This window comes from Apis dorsata, unplaced genomic scaffold (assembly GCF_000469605.1).
Source record: "Apis dorsata unplaced genomic scaffold, Apis dorsata 1.3 scaffold_99, whole genome shotgun sequence".
In the NCBI taxonomy this organism is placed as follows: Eukaryota; Metazoa; Arthropoda; class Insecta; order Hymenoptera; family Apidae; genus Apis; species Apis dorsata.
Window position 1 is genome coordinate 1799230 of NW_006263397.1, and position 13856 is coordinate 1813085.

General features: G+C 34.0%; 1 protein-coding gene across 5 annotated transcripts in view; it reads right to left on the reverse strand.

Annotated features, from left to right (window-relative positions):
* Positions 1–13856, reverse strand: part of LOC102678389 (sestrin homolog) — a 140092-nt gene that overhangs the window by 5091 nt on the left and 121145 nt on the right. For all 5 annotated transcript variants that reach the window (XM_006612210.1, XM_031508757.1, XM_031508756.1 and 2 more), the window contains 2 exons: positions 5482–5652; positions 315–497 (listed from right to left, as the gene is read on the reverse strand). In XM_006612210.1, coding sequence (XP_006612273.1) covers positions 315–497; positions 5482–5652 — 354 coding nt within the window. The remainder of the gene's footprint in view (positions 1–314; positions 498–5481; positions 5653–13856) is intronic.

Here is a 13856-nt window from a genome sequence, read left to right on the forward strand (position 1 = left end):
TGACATTTAACCAATGGCAATTTAACGACAAATTTATTTTACACGTAAGATAGTGATAAATCAAATTATATAAAAATATACGATCAATTGTGTGTTATTAATTTTGGTTATAAAAGACTTTTAACGATTGCAAAAACATACATAAATTATTATAATTCAAATTACGTAATGAATGTAAATAAGTGTGTGTAATTCATCATTAATTTTGTCTAAAAAAAAAAAAAAAGAATACCTGTATGTTTTTAATAATTGCAAAAGATTAAAAGAACATTGTGAAACATTGATCAAATTGAAGAAATTTAATTCAAACTTACCTCTATGTGCGTTTTGTTCAGCAACCACGGCCTATGAGCTAAAATCTTGTTAATCTCATAGAGATCTTGTAATTTTCCCGGGATCGACTTCAAACCACGAAGCCAAGATGGATCACCGCCTTGGAGGATGAACTCTCCTTTCTGCAGATTTATTAAATAGCTGCATTGATGTCTACCAGCAGCCTGCAAACAAAATATATTATATGTTATTTGCTATTCCGTTTTTAATCTTTTGATTAAATAAAACTGGAAGGGATTCAAATTAAACAATTTCAAATTCAAAAAGTTTCAAAATTTGCATAATCTAATATATTAATTTGAATCTGGATAACCGTGAACTGTAATATAATCCATTATCCAAGCGAGACTGTTAATAATTTTTATAAGAAATGAAGAAATTTAAAATTCTCCTCTATTTCTCAAATACGATAATTCTATATATATATTATACTTTAGATACAAGTGCATTCTGTAAAATTTTATACAAATTTTGCAATAAATCTTCCAAAAGTGTTGTCACTTAAATACACAATCGATATCCGTGATATGCATCGTACGTGAAAGAGATATGACCGATAACATTCTCGATTTCGCATTTCGATTAAAATCACGCGTTCTCCAAAGAAGAAACTCATCAAGCTCAACGGCTGAAAAGAATGCTCGAAGGCAAAGTCTCGAGCAAACATAGTAGTATACCGTGTGCCTAACTTCAGAGGAGATCCCGAAAGAAAGAGTCTTCGAGCGTGGAGACAGAAGAATCAATGAAGAGAAAAGAAAAAAAAGAAAGAAAAGGAACAAAAAAAAAACTAGATGGAGGAATGTTGAGGGAGAGACAAATTGCCGACGACGCGACGTATCGAGGCGCGAAATTGAGCAAGAGAGTATCGATCGCGTATGTTTCTCACTTTATATTGCTCTTGCACTCCTACACGATACAGGAAGGAAGAAAAGAAGTACGGTCGAGCGACCAGATTCGTCGATTCTTCGTGTTCAAAGCCGATTCGACGCGTGAAAGAGAAGAAAAGCGAATTTTGTGAAAATTAAATCGCCTTTACGAGATGAGATTGGGTTCGTCGATCTTTGATACTTGGATTCATTGTGTGGAAGTTTGGAAAAGAAACGGAGAACGAATGAATATTGTGAGAATTAACTATGAGAAATTCGATGTAAATTCAAACTTTTTCGTAAACAATAACTTTATTCTCTATCAATTCCTCCCACATTCGCTTGTAAGAAAGCGACTCTTCAATATTTTATTCTCGAATAAATTCTCATCCTTGATACAAAATTCGTATATCTGAAATTCTTCAAAATCTTCAACATCTAAAATTAAAACAAAAAAAAAAAGAAACAAAAAAAAACAATATTTAAAAATTAAACAAATGAAAATAAGATTCATCCATCTCCACGTAAATTCAATTCATAGCTCCAACATTTGAAGCTTTTAGGAAAACAAACTTTGCAAAAATGAAATAAATCACGATTAGAGGCTGCTGGTTGGACAAGGAGTGGTTGGAAAAACAGAGGAGAAGGAGGAGAAGGCTGTTACGAGGGAAATAACGGAGTGGCGATGCGGCACGATCGGTTTCTTCTTATTGGTTTGTTTTGATCGCGGTGGAATTACATCAGAAATTCAAATGACTCGCGGGAGAGGTATTGCGAAGACGTGGAAGAATAGGTGGACGAACGTCGAGGGGAGGGGCAAGCGAAAGGCGAGATGATGAAGCGCGTAAACAAGACACGTGTTTACCATGCGGGGCCGCGGATCGATCGACTCAAGAGCCGCGATAAGCGATAAGAGAAGTCTGCAAATATCCGTCTCTCTCCGTTCCAATCTCTATGAAATTTTGTACACCTATGAAAAAAAAAAAAAAATATCGAACATGAACGAACATCGAATACAATCGTGCGAGTTATTAAGATTAATTTAAATCGTGGGAAGTTGTTCTTCAAACAAATTTCTCTTTTTACGTGGCGCTACTTAAAAAAACGAGACGAAATATTTTATTGTGATTTTGACATTATAATTTTTTTTTTCCCTCACTCGTTTTTATAAAGACATTTTTTTAAAGATTCATTTAAAGATTTTTTTTTTTTATCTCTCATTATGCATACGATGAATTTTAATGGAGAAATGATGTGTGGAATATGTAAATTTCGACGATGATAATTTTTGTCAATATGCGCGAGAATTTTAGAATGAGAATGATATAGGCCACGTGTACTCTCGTTAAAAATTGGAATAAACGTCAAACATGTGCAATTCCTATTTGTTTTGCTCGATACAACTTAAGAATGTTGATAAGTCGATAATCATTTTATTAATTCTCCGTTTTTTTACGTAATCTAGTAATCAAAACAGGAGATATACTTGAATCCATCAAAGTTAAGAAGATTAAAAAAAAACTTCAAACCAAAAAAATTATATTCATATATAGAATATTATTTTTAGAAAATCGATTCAAATAAAAATAAAAGTTTGTATGCAAATCGATTGCTTATCAATTATTTATTAAATTACATAAATATATATATTTATTATTTATAAATAATTTAACTTTTATCTTAGAAGAGCAGAAATATAACGTGATAGAGTTATCTCATTTAATCTAGTCTAGCAAAATTAAATTCTTTTTTTCGATAAATTTTAATAAAATTATTCCATTGATTCTATTACATGTTTCTTGTTTACAAATTCTATCAGTTCGAAGAAAAAAATCAATTATTGCTCATATATTGATTTAATTATAAAAGATAGACTTTGATCTCCTCAACGTTTCTCCACATTTCATTCTTTTCGTTCGATAATTTCGCTCTATCTTCGAATCGAATAAAATTCGCGAATCTCGGACCAGATTGAATGATGTTTACCGGTAGAAAAGCTGTTTTTCAGATAGCTTATCGCTTTATCATTCTTCGTGTACCAAGTGCAATCACTCTTCTCCCCTTCCATTTCTTCGAGTTCCTCTCGACAATCTCTTTTTCCTCATCAGTCGACTTTTTATCGCGGCTGATAACGCGTTTTCGAGTCGATCATTTTCAACTAAATGATACGTATTCTATGCATACATATATTGTATTCTATCGACATGTCAAATGAACTACCTAAATTCGACGCTCAATTTATTAAACGACGATAATTGTCAAAATCTTCGAAATTAAACATTTCAAAACTAGATTAAAAATCTATAAAATTAAGAAGAAGTGCTTGCGATAGTCATCCATTCTTATTATAATATTTGAACTTATAATTCATCATTATTCTATTTACTTGATAGTTATTTAATTTTTCAATGTAACGAATAATAAATTAAACTCGATATTATTCTCGAGTAAACATTCAGAAGCAAGGTAAATATGAAAAAAAAGCGTATAATTATTTTATTAATATCGCATATTTAGATACGTCGATTCGAGGTTTTAAAGCCAGTCTAGACGAGTCAGAAGTTGCATATGTCAATCGGATTACTCGTGTTATTAGTTTATTTACATATAAATCGATCGATTAAGTATAATTTCCGTTAATTGGAGATCAGGAAACTCGTTACCACTTCCGACCGATATCTCTCGAAACGAGAAATAACAACTTCGATCCGATATCCTGTTTACTTTACGCTTAATCAACCCATCCCGATTTCGATTTGTTCGAACTATCGACGAATCGTCCAACTTTGACGACCGATCGTAAATTCGTGTCGAATTCCACGTGAAAATCATTATATTGACGAAAACGTATGCTCCATGGTTTCGAGCATATACGTCCAGCTATATAACGTTACGAAACCCGTTGCACTTGTTCGGTTTCTTCCGATAATCTTTGGCCCAATGACCCAAGGGAACGAACGAGGAAGAGGTACATACACGACGTTGATTGGGTCCACGATAATCGCATTCCGGGTTTGTTTGTCGCGAGCAAAAATAACATTCTTAACGCATGACATTATTATTTATTATTGTTATTAATTATTACTGCCATTTATTTGACAAGCACGTCCAAGGCACGTTATAATATATATGTTTTTCATTCGTTCAACATTGTGATGCACATATTTAAATTGATTTATTTACATTTCACTTTATACGTATCGTAATCGATAATAATAGAACGAAAAAACATGATGTGGTTAATTGACGTTGATGTTATACAAACAAATAATTATACGATGTACAGCCGATCACGAAAATGTACGTTTATTATCTTGCAAGGAAATTTATTAATTCGAGAATTCTGATATTAATAAATATCGGAATAATTTGTGCGTTTGTGTATAAAGTAATATAATAGATTAGACGCGTAACAATTTTCTTTTTAAACGAAATCCAATTTTTCAATTTTCATTTTTTAATACGTTTGGGAACGTTCTTTTTATACCAAGAGCTAAATCTCTTTAATTTGTAAAATTAAAAAATTGTTTTGGTAAATAATTCTTTTTTTTTTAATAAAATTTACGTTTAACAAATGTTTAAAATTTTTTTTGATTTATCTGTGCTTTAAATCCTGTTTGTATTTGTTTGAAAAATATCGAGACTTTAATAATATTAATGCATACAACGCGATGCATATTACGAAATGATTATTTGATTTAATAATAAAACTCGTTACTCGAATTCTTATAAAATGTACGAGCACTTTTATGACTGACTGTATTTACATATAACGTAATGAAAAGTATTCAGTATTTATCTTCGACTATTTATCATTTTTCCAACAATTTTACCATGAATTCAAGGATATTATAATGAATTTCTAAACTATATTTCACAACGGAAGGTTATTATATCACGTGTCCACGATTAGAAATCATCATTGAAAATTCATCTTCCCAACTTAGATTCCATTAACATTACATTCGTGCTAATATTTTACGTAACAATTCCAAGTTTTTTTGTTCCAACACGTAATCCATTTAAACAATCTTCCCGTTCGCGTGTTCGCTTTGTTAAACTAACCATTCCCTTAAATTAACAAGTATTAATCACACCCTTCTTCTTTTGCTTTTGGAAGAAGAAGAAGAAAAAAAAAACAGGATAAAAATCTTCAAGTTGGTATGAGAAATGCTTTTCCACCAGATGGCGTTATCGCCAGATTAGAAGAAGAAGAAAAAAAAAGTTGCCACCATTACGGCGAATTAGATGAAGAGAAGAGAAAAACCAGCGTTGTACTCACCATAATGGCGATGAGATGCCTGTAGTCGTAAGGAAGCGGTCCGTCACCCCTCAGGATGAAATGTTGAGTGCGGAGAAAATGCTCCAAGTACGAGGGATGCGAGGCCATCACCCTGGAGACATGGTCCAGCCTGTTGTTCTGGAGGAACGCATCCATCAACAGAATATGAGTCTGTAATCAAAGAAAGGGATGATTGATCAGTTTCGATTGATTAAAAATGAGGAATCGAAGTATGAAATGATTGGACAATTTGAAGGTATTATGAGATCACGTTCCATATTCATTAGTCGAGTATGAAAGATGGATCGAGTCCAAAGAGAAAATTGTTGAGAATTTATTTTGCAATATAATTCATTATTAATTATGCTAATCGTTTAGAACGAGGGATATATTTTAAATGAATTTTGAAACTTTATTGAAACATTTTGTCAAGATAATTCTTCTGAACAAGATCTTCTCTTCCTCCCCCCTGTATTTTTATTCTTCGATACGCATATACACTTTTGTCTACTTGATGTAATACTGGCAGTGTTGCGTCTATTGTATAAATATTACATATTTCGTTTTTAGATATTGGGAAATTTCTATTTATGATTAAACATTGTTGTGGCTAACCTTGAATTCGAATGTAAAATCAGAAAATAAGACAACGCAGCTATTAAATAATGACTCGAATACGTTTCGTCATCATCATAGTATATAGAGGATATCGTTTGTATATTTTTTACGTATATATAAATAAACAAATAGATTATCATACAAGTACCAACTTAATCTGATTTTCTCAAAAATAAAGAAAGAAGACTTCTTGACTCCCGATTATTTTTACTATTTATTCCAAATCTATTTTCGTTACACAGAGATATCCTTACGTGTCTTATCGACACGCTTTATCTTGTGAATCGACGTAAACTATGCTCGCATAATCGCATTAATGACATAATCGCGTTTGCCCCGGAATGGGCAAAAACTAGGTTACTCGAGCTTCGAAATCAAGCGGTTGGCTTGCATCACCTCTACGTATCGTCGACACGTCTTTCTGATATCACCTGACTAATCATTACGTTTCACAAAAAAGAAAAAACGTAATACTACACGTTGAAAAACCATGAAACAGTTAGAAGCAATGAAATTTCTCCGTTTCTCGAAAAGTACAGTTATTCCAAATTTAGATCTTACGAGTCGAATAAACTCTCTTCACTATGAGAAGATGATTCAATACTTTTTATCCTTTTCAATTAATTACAAAATATCGTAAAAAACTTCGATCCTCGAAAAGTATTTCTTATTTAATAACAACTTCGTTCGACTTCGGGAAAATTGAAAATTTTTTTAAAGGAAAAGGACTCTCATATCAAGTCTAATCTAATTGGAAGGAGAAAGAACGAAGTTTCATTGACGGGTATAAAATAAAATGCCTTCGAGGACGAAGAATGATCGTGCGGCGATCTCTTCGAGTTCTATTCGCCACACGGAGAGAGATACATCGAAGCCCCGTATCGATTGTTTTTCACCACGAGGCAAAAGCTGTCGGCATTCAGGCACGATCGGCGGCCGTACGAGCACGATATATTAATGCGAACAGTTGCCGACAGTTGTCGAGGGTCGACGACCCGCGTGTTCAAATTAAAACGGGAAAAGACATTTCACTCGCGAGCTTTCGTCACGCGAGGAATATCAATTTTGACCCGCGTATAGTGGATCGTCGGGCTCGGTAGAATTCTATAACCGAAGATTATCCAATCATCGTGCACGATCGAAAATATCAAAAGGACGAACGATGTAACGAAACCTTATAATAGAGCACAAGTGTTAAATCTTGTCAGTGGAAAAGTTTTTCGATGTGTGCCAATAGGTAGATTTAATTGTAGAATCAATCTATAATAATGTGTATATTATACACTTATCGTTGCGTCATGCTCACTATAAAAGTATATCAATCTATAATATGCAAACGTATATTCATAACGTTTGTTGTTGCATCATACATCGATCCACATTGTAGATTGTACATTATAGATTTGTTGGTTCTACAATTATATAGAATGATATAAGAATCGTGTATATTATATGGAATTATTGTAAATGATTTAAAAATAAATGATTTAAAAAAATATTTTTTTCTATTTTTTTTATCATTAAATATATTTCCTTTTTAAACCTAAAGAAATTTTGTCCACAAAATTTTGATTCCGATGATCAATGATGGACAATTATATTTAAATCAGGTTATATTTATATATTGTATGAGTTAAAAATACCATCTTGTGTTGAAAACAAAAAAGAATTAGTTACAGGAAAAAAAAGAAACTTTCTCTAACTTTGTCTCGAGTAACTTTATATCACCTGGAATATCTCCCCTATTTTTTTATAAAATTAAATATGTTCCAGATAAAAATCGAGTGATTTCAAAGGGAGTTTTACGTGTATAGAAACGTGACCTGTTATAAAATACCGAAGAAATGTTTCGTTCTAATGTTGTACAGAATTAATATTGATCCCCGATAAAGATCTCGACGGATGTTGAGGACTCGCTGCCGTGTTACGAAACAGAAATGGCGCTACCGTTCGAATCGTGTTGGAGAACGGTAGGCACGATTCACGTAAACCAGTCACGGGATACGAGTAAAGAGAAATGTCCAAACAGAGAACTCTGCTTATGAGAATATTTGTCTAGGTAGTCGTTTTACTCGTCGTTGGAAATAACAGCTTGGAGCCATCAATTTAGTGGTTATGTTCATTAAAATTAACTGTTACGTAGACAATTAAATACCCATTAGATCTCTATATTTCATTTCGATAATTTTTATACTCTTGATATAAATATTATATACGATTATTCCGTTTGATCTTGTGATCGAAAAGATTTAAAACGTGAAACAGATCGTCTCTATTTTAATTCCATTTCTGTAATAATCGTTCGTAAAAATTTAATTATTATACAAGGATTTAGAAAGAAAAAAAAGCAACTTTTGATAAGTGTATCGGTTGAACGTTTCTGGGAATACTTATATAAAAATAATAAAGTAAAAGAAACGATAAGAGGAAAGCACCTGGCTAACTTAATCATCGAAATTGAATGGGTTTTAAACTGTGCACAACGACACAAACGACATAAATATCGCTTATCGATATTTATTGCCGCGATTTCCAAGTGACTCATGAATAGAGAAGAATTCTATCCTTCTTTCATGAGGTCCTGACAACGCTGACAAATACAAGAACGTAACAGTGCCTTTTGATCAATAGGTATTTCCACGATATCGAATGGAATCGAACGAACGACATAAACAACTTATTCTCGTAAAAATATCAGAAATGATCGATGATAAAGAGGAGGGAATACTTACAGATAAGTAAGTGCTGTTTTCGATACGTTTCGTCGAAATTGTTTCACGATTCGTTGAATCGTAGACAAACAAACTGAGATCTTTATTAATTCCAAAACTCTGGAATCGCTATAATTTTGTCAAAAAATTTTTTCACAAAAGAAAATAATCTTTCACAATTTCTCTTGATTTATAAATTATTAAGAGAATCTCTTCCTTCCAAAATAAACTTCCCCTATTCCAAACTCGAACTTTCAAAAAGGAACACTCGAGGCTGCATTTTCAAAAGTAAAAACCTCTCTGAAATAAATTGACTCTCACCGAGGTTCAAATCGCGAGTCACAAAAGAAGATGTTCGCCTGCAAATAATTGCCTTCTCCCACACTCACATAAATAAATACCAAAAGTGGAAGACGCTCAAGGCACCGCTCTCCCCCTCGTCAAGGATTCGGATCGCGAAAACGAGGGGCAAGAATCGCGAGGCAAGAATGGAATCGAAGGTGATCGTCGGCTCGCGAATTAAAATTAGTCGTCCGCGTCATCGAAAACGGCAAAACTATTACTCAATTAACCCGTACACCCGAGATTTGGCAAGAACCAGTGGCGGATTGTCCCGGCGAAGCCCTCGAAAGCTGCAGCAGAGGGAGAAGAGAGGCCCTGCCGCTCTCTTCCGAGAACTCTTTTTTTCTTTTCTGGCACGGCCCCCTGGCACAGAGCCCACGCGCAGAGCTCCCTGAGACTTGGTGGCGATTCTTCTCTCACGTGTGCGCGCACCTCTCGATATTCCACGTACACTATATATCTCTCCAATCTCTCCTCTCCTCTTCTCTCCTCCTTCTTCTTCTCCTCTCTTCCTTCGCCTTCCTCTTTCTCTTCTTTCTCTTCCCACCTCGGCCTGGCACGGAGAGACGACCGCAAGAGGAGGAGGTGGGCTTCAAATCATATGGAATTTTCCTTTCGACGCGGAGGAATCTCCCCAGGGCTCGTTTTCAGCTCGTGATTCCCAAACAAACGATCGCTTTCGCCGATATTTTTGGTCGCTTTTTTGGGCCCGATGTTACATTAACACCTTTCGCTTTTCCACAATCCGCTTTTCAATGGATTTTTCTTACAGCATGATTTTAACTCTGTTGTAATTTCTAAATTTTGAAAATAGCTTCTTTTCCTTTTCTTGCACGTGGAACTCTCATTCTTAATTATTGCTTAACGATTAATTGATACGTTTTTTAATTTTATGTTTCCGTATTCAAAAACATGGGGTCGTTAAGCGTTGACTCATGGACAAGAATGCGCGTTTTTTAAGGACGTGAAAAATAATATCACGATGGGTTCTCTTCAAAAAATTCAAAGAGCCATTAAGACTAGAGGGGAATCGCTATCAGAGAAACTTTCTAAAATTCTGATATAGCCCGGCCTTTGTCCCAACGTAAATGCCTGTCCGAACGATTCTCGACCTCTTTTTTCGAGATACCATAACTCGAAGGTAACTAATGACGCTTCAGAAAATCTTATCTGAGTTCCTTGGTTCGAGTGGCCCATCTTAATGACCATTGCCACATATATTTCCAATATTTCGACAATACTTGATATCTTTTGTGAATTGTTGTTTCCCAAACAATTTGCAAAAGGAATCGAATAAGAAAGTAAGATTAGAAAAAATTAACATTTTAATTCTCGACACGAATTATTTATTAAATTTTGATTCCACTCTACGAGAATCAACAATGTTATTCCTCAAACATTTCCCAAATTAACAAATTGGCATTCTGATATAAATGAGAATATGTATCTTTCAATTTTAATACAAAGTATTAAATTGATGAGATGGAATGTTGCCAACCGGTAAGTTTAAGGATGTTGTATAAGGCTTCGAATGTAAATATCCATAATTTTAAATATATCAGTCAATCCCTGATTTCGCTAACAAAATTATAATCTTGAAACAGAAATCAATAATAAATGTGCCAACTCGAAAATACCCAGACAGGATATGGACAAATCTTAACTTAAAAGCATAACTACTTATATATATTGACGATCACCAAATGCCAAACATATCTATCGAGATGAAAGACTCATTAGACACGGTACATAAAACGTACAGAATGAAACGAATGCAAATGCAACTATCGACGATACGAAAAACAAAGCTCTAATTATAATATTGCAAGGCCAATACGTCGATCCTCGCATCTTCGAGGGAAACGCGAGAGGAAAACCACGTCGGTTTCGATAATAATAAGGCCAAAAGAAACAAGTATGCTTGGACGAGATTAGACGACCGAGAATAACGCGATTCGAGTTCGTGGGCGGAAATCTTTTTGCGGTTCTTGAACACGTGTTCCCCGAAATCCTCTTCTGGATAATCTCTACGATCCACAACATTATATTATTCGTTCAACTGCTTGTCCAATTCTAATTATTCCTTCCTTTTAAGGAATCCGTGTTGTAACTCGCGATCCGTTATTTCATCGAAACAATTTTACGATTTGCGTTGACAAGGATGAGATGGGGTATTCATCGTACCATTACAGGATTTAAATTTTCAGTCAAGGTTGTTCCAATGCGAAACGTGTACGAAATACTACGATGGTATTTAAATGAATTTATATATACGGTGTACGATTAAAGAATAACCGAATAATCCTTTCGTTTCGCCTCTTACGTATTCGAGAAACGAGCGAGCCGAAGTGAGATAACAGCGAGCAACTCCTTCGATATAAACAGCCGCATAACGGGCTAATGCATGCCTCGAGCGAAGAATATTGTATTTCTAACAATGCAATGCACATAACATGGGCTGACGTCACCGTGGCGATTTCGGAGCAACAACACATCGATTGGATAACTTTGCAGTTGCGATGATGCAACGGCGCACGTGCAATTTCGTGCTATTGGAGAGATTAAAGCCCGCGCGCAGACGTAACGTCACGCGACATCGTGGTGGCGATTCTGCACAATAACAGGAGTAGATGCAAATCTTATCGCGATTTGTTCGTTGCTGCGTGATTCTGTGAATTGTTGTATCTAATGACACGATCCATCCAATGGAAATGTTCCATCCGACGATTAGATATGGAATGGAAGAGATGATAAAAGTGTGACAGTTTGTCGGATTTTAAATTTACTCTCATTCTGTGATTTTGTGAGAAAATGATATATCGAATATTTTAGTAACTTTGAAATATTAACGAAGATTTAAAAGCGCTATTGTATTTTTAATATAATAACATTACGATGTAAATATTTAACAGCAAAAAAATTCGAAATTTATTAAGAAATAATAATAATAATATATGTTATATTAGGAACGAATTTAGAAAAAGAAGTTTAAAAAGATTAGAATCGAATTGCAATGCATATATGATTATTAAAAATAGATCGTGACTTATACGTCATCAAAGCTTGTTTATCACTCGATAAAAACAATTTCGTAATTCATCTTTAAAATTACAGTCTCTTAATACATGTAATAACCCTAATTACTACTTATCCAATTTTTTATTACTTTATTACTTTAACGTCCTAATTTAGAGAGAGAGATTAAAATGTCCCAAAATTTATACAGATATCAGCACAGTCTTCAAATTTTAAATAAAAAATATCTCGTCACATTCCACACCATCTTTTCCAATATATATAAACATTTTGACTAACATCCAAATACATGAATATATCAAATTAAAAAATACCGTATCGAATCACGCATCATCAATAAGCTTAATAAACGAAATCGTCTATGAAAATCGTATATTTTCAAGATTTAAGAATCCCTGTCGCGAACACATTCAAAGAGGTGTAAGAAAACTTTTCGCAACAACGATAAATCGCAACTCGGTGTAGCAACTCGAAGGTGGATTAACGAAATGACGGCTGGATTACGCGCGAATCCCGACGTTTCCCACGGACACGTATAATGGAACGATTCGCGTCGAGAACGATAAAATTAACGCCGAGTTACGAAACGGATGGAGCATCGAACCGGCCGACCTTATCTGTCGGTGACGTTGCTTGAAAAACGAGCGAATTAAATAGGGCTTGCTATCTGGACACTGCTGAATCGGCTCGTGAACGGAGTCACGAATCGCTCTAGTTTCTCGAGTTTTTTTAAAGTTCTATTCAATATGAAATTGAAATTTCACTTAAATTTCGTTAAAAAATTCGTAAAAAGGAAAAGGGAAATAGAAGGAACACAAATCGGGCATGATGCAATCAAATAAATTGTACGTGGATTTTTTTCAATAACAATTTTGAAATGACACGAGATGGAGGAAAATTTTTAGGTGAAATTGTTTTCTTTTATTAAAAAATTAGAATTTTCGAGTTATGTGAGAATTCTTCCTTGTAAGATAGATTTGTACAATGGCTTTTGTGATTGACTGTATGATAATCGAGAGGCAAACAAAGGAAACGATCATTCTATCTCCGATCGGCTTCAAAGTAATTAAACATTTATCTCACCCTAAATTCATATCGAATTGAGCATCAGCATAAATGCTCGAAACTTATGGACAATCACGTACGTGATCAAACTGAATAGAATAATCCCCCATTGTGCTACAGTTTAGAGAACTCGGACAAACGTTTGCCATGCATTATGTATTCAATCTAAACAACAATATAGATGGAGCTGAAATTATAATTAAACCATTGTGGAAAAATCTTGTTAATTAAAAAATCACGCACCAGATATATTTATAATTTCAAACAGTAAATTGAATAAATTAAAAGTTCAAACTTTCTACAACTTTACCTCCATAAATAACGTAATCAATTCAATCAAAAATCTCTCTTTTTATCAAATTCGAGAACAGATCCTTTTTGACAAAACTATCAAACTATCATCCTAAATTCCAATAATAGTTTTACATTTACATATCCAATTACCATCATCCAATCCGTGTTATAATAATCCTCGTTTATCCACGAATCGTTACTTTTTTCCTTTCCAGTGTAATAACTTCCAAGTGTGCATGGATTATGCGTAATTCATGCAATATCTGTCCGCTTTCGCAATCGAGGAATTCATATATATATATATATATA